Source organism: Equus asinus, chromosome 2 (genome assembly GCF_041296235.1).
Source record: "Equus asinus isolate D_3611 breed Donkey chromosome 2, EquAss-T2T_v2, whole genome shotgun sequence".
Taxonomy (NCBI): Eukaryota; Metazoa; Chordata; class Mammalia; order Perissodactyla; family Equidae; genus Equus; species Equus asinus.
Window position 1 is genome coordinate 117,601,213 of NC_091791.1, and position 13,784 is coordinate 117,614,996.

The 13,784-nt window shown below is 35.3% G+C and overlaps 1 protein-coding gene across 10 annotated transcripts in view; it reads right to left on the reverse strand.

Moving 5' to 3' along the window:
* UBE3A (ubiquitin protein ligase E3A) overlaps positions 1–13,784 on the reverse strand; it is a 95,342-nt gene that overhangs the window by 33,772 nt on the left and 47,786 nt on the right. For 6 of the 10 annotated variants that reach the window (XM_014844401.3, XM_044763317.2, XM_014844403.3 and 3 more), the window contains one exon: positions 5,884–6,191. In XM_014844401.3, the coding sequence (XP_014699887.1) occupies positions 5,884–6,191 (308 nt within the window). The remainder of the gene's footprint in view (positions 1–5,883; positions 6,192–13,784) is intronic. The other 4 variants (XM_070496934.1, XM_070496940.1, XM_070496959.1 and 1 more) reach the window with 1 other exon arrangement.

A 13,784-nucleotide genomic window follows, 5' to 3' on the forward strand; every position in this document is an offset into this window, starting at 1 on the left:
TACAGTAATATATGGTAATATATTGTATACTAGTCGATACAGTAATACACTACATATTAAATTTAAATTACATGGCCATTTGCAGGCAGGAACCAGGTTGGAATAAACCTTACAGAGCGACAGGAAATAGTCATGGAGCAATAAATAGAGTAGGAAGAAGGCAACTTATGAGCAGACAGGTGAAACAGACTACTACGCAGTCACCAAAAATTATTTCCTCTGCTTCCTAGGCAAAGTTGAACCACATCTCCCAGCTTTTTGAGATAAGTGCTACTTTCAGGCAAAGGCTATTCTCCTCCTGGCTAATGGGACGATGCTCCCAGGATGGCTCTGAAAGCTACATGTTGAGCATAACAGTACCACAACAGCTGCATCTCTGAATGACTGCATGAAGCAGAAGTCTCTGCCAACCTAGAATATCATGGCTGTTAGGTGAGCTAAATTTCCACTGTTTTTTAAGCTGGTGCTCTTTGTGGGGGCTACTTAATATTGCAGTCTAGCTGATCCTCACTAGTATAGAAGCATTTCACCTTTCCTCATCTTACCTTCAGAGTCTTTAAAATACCACTAACGACCATCCCTCTAAGTTATGCTTAATCCTTCCTGGTACTTTTAATATAAATTTTATAAGTAACATAAGCTGAAATACTATCTTTGTTTTTACAGCTTGTAGTATTTAAGTCCAAGGGAGTTTTACTACTTTTTTCTGTTATATCCATTCTTCCGCATAAAGAAATAATACCATAAAAGGCAAAATGATAGGAATTAATGAAAGCCTATACTGAATACCAACTTATTACATATTTTCAGAGGTACTAATGTTAACAAGTTGAAATTCTAATGAAATCACAGAAGAAACAGAGAAGAAAATACTTCAAGAGTTTTTGAGATAAAATTCTCTGGAGCCATGAACCACTGCAGGGTTGAAAGAATTTTTAGCAGTTTGCAGGGACACATCTTACTTCCCTCTCATATCTGTCTCTAAATATAGTAGCTTAGACCTCCATTATCACTTTTTGCCAGTAGATTGTTTTTATATTTGCCATTATTCTTTTTCAGACAAACCTCTGGTTCTCATTCTCTTCACCAACAAAATTTAAATCTATACATACACTCTTGAGAGAAATGAAGAGTAAGTTTGGAGGTTATAAAACGCATGAGTATTAAAGGGGAGAGCCAGTGGATGAAATACGTTAGAGAAAGTCCATGTGTTCTCTCTCTTATACTTGTCTTACTAGAGAAGAAAATACAAGCACACACACAAAAAATGAATTTTAACATGCTGTTTTCTAAAACTGCAAATTGCAAATGTTAATTTATTTCATGCAGTTTGACTTTTCATAACATCTGACTTTTTCATAGAAAGCACTGAGTACAGCGATTGAAGTAAAACAATGCAAAACATCCCATCTCAAAGAGTAGTAAATCCCAATGCCTGGGATCATCATACAATTGACAACTTGTAGATTTAACACCTTAAGTCATAAAACTCCCTGGTACTTACCATGAGTTTCAATTTAAAAAAAAACGAAGAAAAAAACTAACAATTTTTAAATTAAAATTAGCTTAGCTATAATGCACTCACTCTCAAGATTATCATAAAAAAAAAAAACCACCCTACATTCTCTCATTTGTTATCTGAGATGAGCCTACATCATCACAAAATTTCACCCTACCAAAGCTGAGAAATATACGTCGATAACACTATTTTTTCTTTTATGACTTGCATGAATATCAGATAACCGGGGATAAAATAAATTTTTTAAGTCAAACAATAGCATAAATGATTGTACTTCACATGAAAACAGAAATAAAAATATTCCAATCTTATAGTCAAACTTCATTAATAAAAGAAAAAAGTGAAAATATCCTTTAAACAAAAGATAATCAAATTTCACTTTACAAATCAGCTATATTAGCTGTTTTAATAGCTAATATAGGGAAGAATGAACGCTCTGGGCAGAGATAATTCAAAAACTTGAAAGCTCTATGTTATTTGTGGGTGTATGTATGTTTTCTGCCATCCCTAATGACCATCTTATTTGTCTGGCATTTTGGAAAACACTCGAGGATTTGTTGACAGGTAAGACTACTCAATTACTAAAAGGATATGAAACCTCTAATGATGGACCATAGGACCTCATTCTCAACTGAAAGAAAGAGGTCTTGTTCAATGCTGTACAGTACCCCAAGAGAGTCTTAGTTTACATGCATACGTGAACTTAAACTTTCTATTGAGATTACACTGCACTCCAAATAAAGTGTATCTGTATCTGTATCTGAAATGTGATCTTCTGAAACTACTGTCTTTCCTCCAACTCTCTAACATACCTGGGCAGACGCTGTAGGCTGGCTAACTCCAAATCTAGTCACTCCCTTTTCCCTGACATTTCATTATAACAGAAACTATAAAAACCACACACTAGTATTCCAATTCTCTCTTGTACCTGGGGGATGGCATGTGACACAAGTCTGTCCATGACCTAAGTGGAAGTCTACTGGTGGACTTCTGAGGGTTTGTTTTCCTGATAAATGAGGGCAAACAGACTAACTCATATTTTGAGTAGTAAAAAAAAAAAAAAATCACAGTTTTTATTAGTTGATATATAAAATAAGCTAAATAATATCACCTTCAAACTTTCCAATTCCTATACATGTCTCTACAAATTATAAAACAGTCCTTCAAACTTTAAAAAAATAGTGTTCACTGGGGCCAGTTCGGTGGCATAGCAGTTAAGTTCATCTACTTCGCTTCGACAGCCCGGGGTCCATTGGTTCGGATCCTGGGTGCAGACCTGAGCACCGCTTATCAAGCCAAGCTGCAGCGGGCATACCACATATAAAAGAGAGGAAGATGGGCACAGATGTTAGCCCAGGGCCAATCTTCCTCAGCAAAAAGAGGAGGATTGGCAGCGGATGTTAGCTCAGGGCTAATCTTCCTCAAAAAAGAACCAAAAACAGTGTTTACTATTATTTCAAGACCATTTTTCTAAGGTACTGCTATACAGGCCAGTAAAAACAGTATCGAACTGTGAAAGAAATAAAAATGGAACACCTCAAATAAAGAGTTTTTGTCATTTTGAGTAAATTATTCAAATATGTTATTTTACAGAAAAGAGAACAAATGATATATATCTATTAACTTTGTGGAATTATATTGGTCAAACAATATAATACTGACAAAAGGCTTAATCTATCCCTTTCATCAAGAGAGTGAGAGACTTGTCATCAAATACTTAAGCAGAGGATAATTTTAGAGTCATGTAGATAATCCTATCTTCATTGTGACAAATGGACCTTTACACATGTACTGTACAACATACAAAATTTCTTAGTACAATTCCTATCTCTACTTTATTTGCTTCACAGTAAAACACAATATAATATGCAAGTGATCATTGAATGAATAGCCTCCAAAAGTTGAACCACAAAATACCAAATTTCATCACACCACAAATCTGATCTTTGAACCCTACTAGCAGACTGTCAGCACCTACAGAGTTTCTTTCATGGGCCTTAATTCTTTAAGAACTAATCCTCAGGTTGTCTATTAAGGATATATAGTTATCTTCTGTTAACATCAGAATCACTTCCTAAAAAGTGTGAAACTGCTAACTGGAAGCTTATTTCCCATTATCTTAATTGGAAAAAATGATAATGCTTTCTTACAAGACATGGCAAAACTCCTATTTAATTCCCTAAAATCTAACCAAAACATAGTAAATAACTATTATAAATAGCTATCCTGTTAGGATGTAAAACACTTGGTTTCCTAAACATCAAATCATGAAGGTGGTAACAAAGAGTTGCTCTGCATGCAGTAATGTGGCCTTAGAGACACATTATAGATACACACACCCTTTGGTGACATGTCATGCTCTTCAGAACATCTTCAAATGATTCAGACATTCTACTAATTTTAAATAAAATAGACCAATAATTTTTCCAGTGTTTTAAAATGTTGAACTGAGTTTTTCGCACATAAATTAAAAAACATAACTCGAGATATAGATACTCATAAAGTTTTATTCATCAATAAAAAGAGGTGTTCTACTGAGCAAACATTAAATGAAGAGACATTTATGTATGATATATAACTGTGTATTTTGTGATATGTGTGTTCCTGAAAATATTCTTAATCTAAAAACTTTTACACATGAAAAAACTCTTAGGCAAAAATAGTCTGAGGCAGACTATTCAATATCCATGGAACTTTGTAACCAGAACTAACAAATATAATCAACAATCAAAATAAAAGTACTAGTGCAGTTAATACATTTACATTTATAGATATATATATATATTTTTTTTTTTTGAGAAAGATTAGCCCTGAGCTAACATCTACTGCCAATCCTCCTCTTTTTGCTGAGGAAGACGGGCCCTGAGCTAACAACCGTGCCCATCTTCCTCTACTTTATATGTGGGATGCCTGCCACAGCATGGCTTGACAAGCAGGGTGTAGGTCCACACCCAGGATCCAAACCTGTGAACCCTGGGCTGCCGAAACAGAATGTACGAACTTAACCGCTGCACCACTAGGCTGGCCCTACATTTATAATTTTTAGTACAAAAACACTACAGTAAACACACAATGTTGCAGGAAAAAAAGAGGGAAAGTGGGGGCTACTAACATATTGAAAAAGTATAAGGAACTGCAAAATTACATAAACTTGAGCAAAAACAGTACACAAGAACTGGCAATAACCACTCAATAAGCACCTCTAAGACAAAGCACATAGCCAAAAAGAGGATGGGTACACCTCTTCTGGACTATAATGGATGGATGGCTGCATTCAACTGCCAGCACGTTCTACATTTAATAACTGTTGCTCTATGGTGTACACTTGCTGGGGAAATGTATATAATGAAGTTAGTGCAGCTTCTGCATTATACATATAGACAACATTCACCTACTTATCCACATTGTGTGAGCCTATTCATGTAACAGAACTATATATTTTGAAGCAATAAAGTTGTATAAAGTTATGTAAAGAACTTTATTGTGGAAATAGAGTAGAAGTTATACCACGATTCAATTTCACTAATTTAAACTTGATTCAAATAGTGTTAATGAAAACTTTGAAGTATTCTCTAACTTATACATGTCCTAAACAAAAAGCTTCCTCTTTTAACATAATTACCTCTAGGAGGACTGAGCCATGCCAGTCATTCACAAATTCGATTACCTCGTTACTGATACTGATTACCTTCAATGAGGGAAAGAAAGCTTGGAGTTGAGCATTTAAAAAAAGTTTTAACAGTTTTGAGATACAGGATCATTTAGAAAACTAAGGCTTGGGAGAAGACTGCCATTGGTAGGTGGTGATTCTTGGCAGCACGAGTATGCCAAATGCCTGGGAGAAGATGAGCAGGATATGGAAAAGACATATTAGAAGGAAAAATTAAATTATTTTTCAGGTAACTATTACAAAATTTTGCCTTGCCTTCAGAAATAGGAAAAGACCAATGCTCCCTCTTTCTGCTTCTTTCACCGCACAGTGCTGGGGTTCCACAACCCCAGCCTGGGTTGCCAGATATTTAATCCAGCTATTCTATAATTTAAATAAACTCTGAAGCCTAGTTTAGGAGATTAACCACTACAACACATTTTCCCTGGTGGAAAATGTTTAAAAGTTCCAATCAATCCATTAACAAAAGAACTTTTGGGTATAATCTGCTTCTAATTAGAGACTATTAGAACAGTAAAACTCAATTATTAGTTCTGTCATTTACCACAATAAAAAGAAAACAGTTCCACTATACTATCATGTCCAGATATCAAGCAATTAGACAATACAAACAAACAAAAAACCCTCACACATTATTTAAATCTCCAATCTGGTTTTCAGTCAAAAATTCTCAATTAAGAATAGAACATCTTACCTTTAAAATCATCTCTTGCTCCGTGTCCTTCCTTCTTGTTCATTTTTATGTCAGAGCAGGAGTTGTTAGGAGCGCCTTTCGAGTTTTCAAGGTAAGCTGAGCTTGCTCCTTTCTTGGAGGGATGAGGATCACAGAGTTTTGCATTAATCTTATAAAGCTCGAGGGCTTTAATAGCCGCTGCATTGTTATCCATACGAAGAAAACTTGGACAGGAAGCACAAAACTCATTCGTGCAGGCCTCATTTCCACAGCCCTCAGTTAACTGGTGGTAGTAGCGTTCTATTAGATGCTTTGCAGCTGCTCGCTTCCTGTATCAAACATTCAAACAATAAGCACAGTGATTAGTACAGCTCTCAGGTACAAAGCTCAACAGATCATCAGCAAGGCAAAAGTTAGTCAAGCACTGAATAAACTTGCATATTAAGATGAGGTATAGAAAATGGAGATCCACTATTTACATAAAACTTTTAACTACTGAAATATCTGATAAATATTTCCTAAGATACTATGATAAAGAATACTGCTTATCAGAATCATTGTTTTAATACAACATAATTTCCTTTGTTTTAAAAAAAGGGGAAAAAAGCCTGTTTAATGGTATATGTGCTTAAATTGCTTAGCACAACAGCTGAGAAATCACAAGGTATATGGCTAAGAGTTTTAGTATTTTATCACTTTAAAAATTAACATTAAGAAAATGAGAATCTGGGGCTGGCCTGGTGACGTAGTGGTTAAGTTCTCATACTCCATTTCCGTGGCCCAGGGTTCTTGGGTTTGGATCCCAGGTGCAGACCTACTCACTGCTCATCAAGTCATGCTGTGGCGGTGTCCCACAGACAACATAGAGGAAGACCGGCACAGATGTTAGCTTAGGGACAATCTTCCTCAAGCAAAAAAAGAGACAGATTGGCAACAGATGTTAGCTTATGAGTAACCTTCCTAATCAAAATTAAAAAAAATTTAAAAAGAAAATGAGAATCTATTTAAAGTATCAATCCAGCTTTCCTTTATATAATCACCATTTTGTTTCAACAGTTTATAAACGCTTGATTTATAGTTAATCCAGAACTTCTATCTGGAACAAAAAAGGTTTCTTTCCAATTAGCTATCATATGGGGGATTTAAAAATAACTGTATAAATGAAATATCCAAAGCTTGTGTTATACTGCAAGAAAGTGGCTCAAAGCACACAATCTTGAACCCAAAACATGTCATTAAAGTTCCTCATTAACCCCATACCATAGAAACATGGAATATTTTAAGTTTCCTTAGGGCAAAACCTTACACTCCTCTTACTTTGTGAACTTAAAGTACGTAGATTAATGTTCCATTATGTTTCTTCCAGCAGAACTATCAAGAATACTGAGGAAGCGATGATTTCATCATGCAAGAAGCTAAACTACACTATCTCCATGGTTTATTTAACTCTAAAATCTAGGCTTTCACTATCTGATATGAGATTATCACAAGGTAAGTAGAGTAGTCTACTGGATCCAAAGAAATCTAATTCATAGCTACTCCTTTAGGTCTCAAATTTACCTGCACTGGAATGAAAACTACAAATAATCAAAACTATATTAAAAAATTACCTAATTTAATTCTCAAAATGTTCCTACAATTATCTCACTAACATGAAGGACTAAAGAGCAAATGGTATTAGAGTTTACATCTTGTTAATGACAAGAAACTCAACAACTAACAAGAAGGCAAATAAGTAGTAGAAAAGGGACATACTATTAAGTTCAATTTTATCTCAAAAGTAGAATTTTGTCTCTAAACTATCAAGTAACAAAGAGTAATAATTCAAACACATTCAATTCATTCTAGTGCTTCTGTTTTTCAAATGTTGCATGCAAATGTACCACTCATTGCATGCAAATAGAGATAAAAGAAAAAAACCACAAAACACATTTAAAAATTGCATGAACAAGACTTTTAGAGATGTTTTATCGTATGTACCTATAAACAACCTCACTTTGGAAAATTAAATATTATTATTCCAGATATATCACTATGCAAAATATTAAAGTGATAACATGTAAAGAAAGAGAAATATAGAATCTAGAAGATTTATACAATATGTTGCTACTTTTCAGTAAAGAATGGGAGATTGATACCATCCTCTCTAAAATTGCAGTAGCTTTCTCTAGTGAAAATGTAAACAGGTATGTATTTCTTTTTTGGAGGAAAATTATGAACGTGTATCAGAAGTCCTAAAAATGAATCAGGGAATAAACCACACATCAGAGATCCCACTTGTGGGAAATAATTGGACAATTTTGCAAAAATGTGGTGTTTCCATGAAATCTGGAAAAAATCAACATGCCCAACAATAGGGGATTACTTAAATGATCCAATAACCATTATTCACACAATGGAATAAATAAAAATTACCAAGATCTGAATTTGGCAAAAACAGTCTCCCTCATACATCACTAATTGACAACAGTCAGTTACAAAGTAGTAAATGTAGGATGAAGCTATTTTTACTTCAAAGTATTAATAGTCATTTTCTCTGAATGATGTGACTGAATGGGTTTTTAAAATTCTTCTTTTAGCTTCTAATTTATTTTATATAATAAACATGTTACTTGTATATTAAAAACTAATAAATATGAATGAGGAAAACGTTAGCAGTTTTAAAATTTCACATACATAATTTGAATGGCCTTAAGGTTTACTAACTGTCCCTATGACTTTTTGAAGATTAATTACAAAATACCAAAACATTCTAGGTATTTTCCTTAATAAGAATGTCAGGTTTTGTCCTAAAAAAACCCAAAAACTCTCAGTCATATACATAATGCTTCTGTATGTAATGCATAAAGGAGAGTGAACAGTAAAAACAGGACAAGACTGAGAAATCAGAAGACCTGCATTAAGTGACAGCTCCTTCTGCCTCTAAGTAGCTGTATGATCCTGAACAAGTAATTCTCCAGGCCTCAGTTTTTCCCACCTTTAAGATTCCTTTCAGTTCTAAATTTCAGGTTATTGTATGTAATAGGAAAGTGAGTAAGGAACCAGCTTTTGTTGAAAGTCTGACAACATAGTAGACACACTGCTAGGCACTTTGACATAGATTATCTCATTTGAATCCCATGACTTTGAGGATTATCTTTAGTCCACAGCCAAAAGAGGAGACAGAATTGAAAGAGTCAAATCACACACCTAAGATCACACAAAGGAAAGTGTAAAACCAGGACAAGAACAGGAGCACGGGGTCTTCTGGCTCCAGAGTCTAAGTAGTTTCCACTATATTGTCTTACAGAAGGTAATTCATTTCAAAATAATTCTTAACAATAGTAGTAGCAAAAACTTTTATGGAAAAAAATCCCATAAATAATGTGTAATTGAAATAAATTAAAAACCTTCTGAAAAATCATAATTTGAATCTCATACTTATGCATGATATCTTGTTATCACTCAAGTACACTACGTTTCTTGAGGAACAGGTACCACTATGTTCTGTAGAGTTAACATATGTGTAATTGTTGACGACCCAAGTGCTAGGCACTTTACAGATGTTCCCACTTTAGAAGGCAGTAAAACCTAGCAGTTAAGAGCTCACACTCTGAGGTCAGATTGCCCAAATTCACATCCTGGCTCTCCCACTTATTAACTATGTGGCAGAGCCAGAATTAGTTAACCTTGCTGTGTCTCAGTTTCTTCCTCTTTAAAGTGATGATATACATGAGACTTATCATGGCTGTGAGAGAATTAACTGAGTTAATATATATAAAGTCCTTAGAACACTGTCTGGCACATAGTAAGCACCATGTAAGTGCTAGCTGCTATTATTACTGTTAAAATCGTTCTTGCCATCCTCACAAGTCTGTGAATTAGTTTAATAACTCTCATTCTACAGATGCTCAGTGCAGTTACATAATAAATCATATATCTAATAAGAGATTTCAACCCAGGCCTGACTCTAAAACTTGGACTTTTAATATCACTAAGGAGAGATTTACTATCTCTAAGGGGAGAGTAGGCCCCTCTATCTGATATGCTTCTCTATCCCAACACTTAGAAATAGGAGCTATACTGATGAGATAGGACTGAAAGAAGACCATGCCAGAACCTTAATGGAATCAATAATATTAAGCATTTTTCTTCTTTCCTCACTCCAATGACACCTTGAATTATCTGTGTACAATTCTGGATCCCCTCTAACTTAGTAGATAAAGGGCCTCCAAGTTCAGAAGGTACTTACTAATAATGACATTTGTAACTTGTACAAGGCTAATCCCTATACAGTAGGAGTTGCCAGATCTTCCCTACCACCCATTTTTTATAGCTCACAAGCTAAGAATGATTTTTACAATTTTAAATCATTGAAAAAGTCAGAAAAATAATATCTTACGACATTTAAAAATTATAGAAAATTCAAATTTCAGTGTCCATAAAGTTGTCTTTATTAAAACACAGCCAAGCTCATTCATTTATATATTGGCTATGGCTGTTTTAGCACTACAACAGCAGAGTTGAGCAGTTTTAACACAGACTGTATGGCCTCCAAAGCCTAAAATAAATATCTGACCCTTTACAGAAAAATTTCCCAACTCTTAATTTAAAATCTGTGCTCTCTGCTCTCCAGTGGCATTTCCATCTAATTGCATGGACTCCTCACTCTTTCTTTCCCCTCAGCAAATCAACGCAGTAAAATGTATACTTGTCCCCAAGCATGATTAAATGAAAGAAGAAAAGGAGTGAGGGGGAGAGAAGGGAGGAAGAGGAGAGAAGATGAAAAGAAGATTAAAAAGGAAAGAAATGAAGACAGATCTTAGCTTGAACTGGGTCCCTATAGTGACATCTTATCTGCCATTCAAAATCAAAACTACCAGAAAAGGAGCTATGGCTTACTTTCTACAATTTCCTCACATCTCACTGACTTTTCTTACTATTCAAAAAACAAAGTAATTTGTAACATATATCGATGTTCTATAAAAGTATGCTTTTCTTATCAAGTCAGTAATCAAGGTCAAGTGAGACCTTCTAGTGAGAGAGCTCTCAAAGTTAAAGTAGATGCCTGAAAATATTTACACATTTAAAACAGACAATACTAAAGTTGCAGGATACAAAATCAACATACAAAAATCAGTTGAGTTTCTATACACTAACAACAAAGTAGAAGAACGAGAAATTAAGTATACAATCTCATTTGCTATTGCAACAAAAACAATAAATTACCTAGGAATAAGAAAAATCACAGAGGTAAAAAGACCCTGTACACTGAAAACTATAAAATATTGTTGAAAGAAACTGAAGAAGACACAAAGAAACGGACAGATATTCTGAGTTCTTGATTTGGAAGAATTAACATAGGCCATACTTCCTAAAGCAATCTACAGATTCAATGCAATCCCTATCAAAGTTCTAACAACATTTTTCACATAAACAGAACAAAGAATCCTAAAATTTATATGGAACAACAAAAGACTCCAGATAGCCAAAGAAATCCTGAGAAAAAAAGAACAAAGCTGGCGGGGCCGGCCTGGTGGCACAGCAGTTAAGTTTGCATGCTCTGCTTCGGCGGCCTGGGGTTCCCTAGTTCGGATCCTGGGTGCGGACATGGCACTGCTTGTCAAGCCATGCTGTGGCAGGCGTCCCACATATAAAGTAGAGGAACACAGACATGGTTGTTAGCTCAGGGCCAGTCTTTCTTCCTCAGCAAACAGAGGAGGACTGGAGGCAGATGTTAGCTCAGTGCTAATCTTCCTCAAAAAAAAAAAAAGAAAGAACAAAGCTGGAGGTATCATACTCCCTGATTTCAAAATATACTACAAAGCTATAGTAAACAAAACAGCATGGTACTGGCACAGAAAGAGACACACAGATCAATGGAAGAGAATCGAGAGCCCAGAAATAAACCCACACATCTATGGACAGTTAATTTTCGACAAGGGACCCAAGAACATACAATGGAGAAAGGAAAGTCTCTTCAATAAATGGTGTTGGGAAAACTGGACAGTCACATGCAAAAGAATGAAAGTAAACCATTATCTCAAACCATACACAAAAATTAACTTAAAATGGATTAAAGACTTGAATGTAAGACTTGGAACCATTAAACTTCTAGAAGAAAACATAGGCAGTACGTTCTTCGTCAACGGAGTTAGAAGCATATTTTCAAGGACCATGTCTGACCAGGCAAGGGAAACAATAGAGAAAATAGACAAATGGGACTACATCAAACTAAAAAACTCTGCACAGCAAAGGAAACCATCAACAAAACAAAGACAACCTAACAATTGGGAGAAGATATTTGCAAACCATCTATCTGATAAGGGGTTAATATCCAAAATATACAAAGAACTCATACATCTCAGCAACAAAAAAACTAACAACCCAATTAAAAATAGTCAAAAGATATGAACAGACATTTCTCCAAAGAAGATATACAGATAGCCAACAAGCACATGAAAAGATGTTCAATGTCATTATCTATCAGGGAAACGCGAAGCACAACTACAAGGAGATATCACCTCACTCCCATCAGAATGGCTATAATTAACAAGACGGGAAACAAGTGTTGGACAGGATGTGGAGAGAAGGGGACCCTCATATACTGCTGGTGGGAGTGCAAACCAGTGCAGCCACTACGGAGATTCCTCAAAAAATTAAGAATATATCTACCATATGATCCAGTGATTCCACTGCTGGGTATTTATCCAAAGAACATGACAACACAAATGCATGAAGATACACACACCCCTATGTCCATCGCAGCATTATTCACAACAACCAAGACTTGGAAGCAACCTAGGTGCCCATCAAGGGACGAATGGATAAAAAAGAAATGGTATCTATACATAATGGAATACTACTCAGCCATAAGAAATGAAATCTGGCCATTTGTGACAACATGGATGGACCCTGAGGGTACTATGCTAAGTGAAATAAGTCAGAGGGAGAAAGTCAAATACTGTATCATCTCACTTATAAGTAGAAGATAAAAAGAATGACAACCAAACACAAAGAAAGAGAGATTAGAGTGGTGGTTACCAGAGGGGAAGGGAAAAGAGAGTGAGGGGCACATGTGTGTGGTGATAGACTATAATTAGTCTTTGGGTGGTGAACATGATGTAGTCTACACAGAAATCAAAATATAACAATGTACACCTGAAATTTATATAATGTTATAAACCAATTACAGCAATAAAAAATAAAAATAAAATTAAAATAAAACAGACAGTACTTTCATTTACTGATTTTATTTCTATGACTGAATTAGTGAGACAGTCCTACCAATAAATGTTCTATGGAATAAATCATAGGTAGAGGGTCAGAGTTATTCCAGAAAACTTGACAGAAATGTTTTTGAAATGGTCTCACCTTAGGGGTAAATGTAGTGATGTCAGCAACTAAACTTTAAAATGCATTAAAAAAAAAAAAAACCACGGACTCATGATAAAACAACGTAAATTTTTTTATTTTTAAGATTGGCACCTGAGCTAACAACTGTTGCCAATCTTTCTTCTTCTTCTTCTTCTCCTCCTCCTCTTCCTCCCCAAACCCCTAGTATGTAGTTGTATATTCTAGTTGTAGGTCATCAGGTTGTGCTATGTGGAATGTCACCACAGCACGGCTTGATGAGCAGTGCCACCTCGGCACCCAGGATCCGAACCAGTGAAACCCTGGGCCGCCAAATCAGAGCACTCTCAGCCATAAGGCCGGCCCCAACAATGTGCATATTAACGGTAGAATCTAGATAGTAGGCATATGGCGTCAACTGTAAAAATCTTTCAACACTGCTGCATGATTTGAAGTTTTCAAAGTAAAACACCAAGGGAAAACTAACATCAGTGTCATTAATGGCACTAGTATCACATTTGCTGCCTTGACTTTTTAGAACAGTCCAGTACTTAACAAAAAACAAAACAAGCAAAAAAGCCCTATAATAA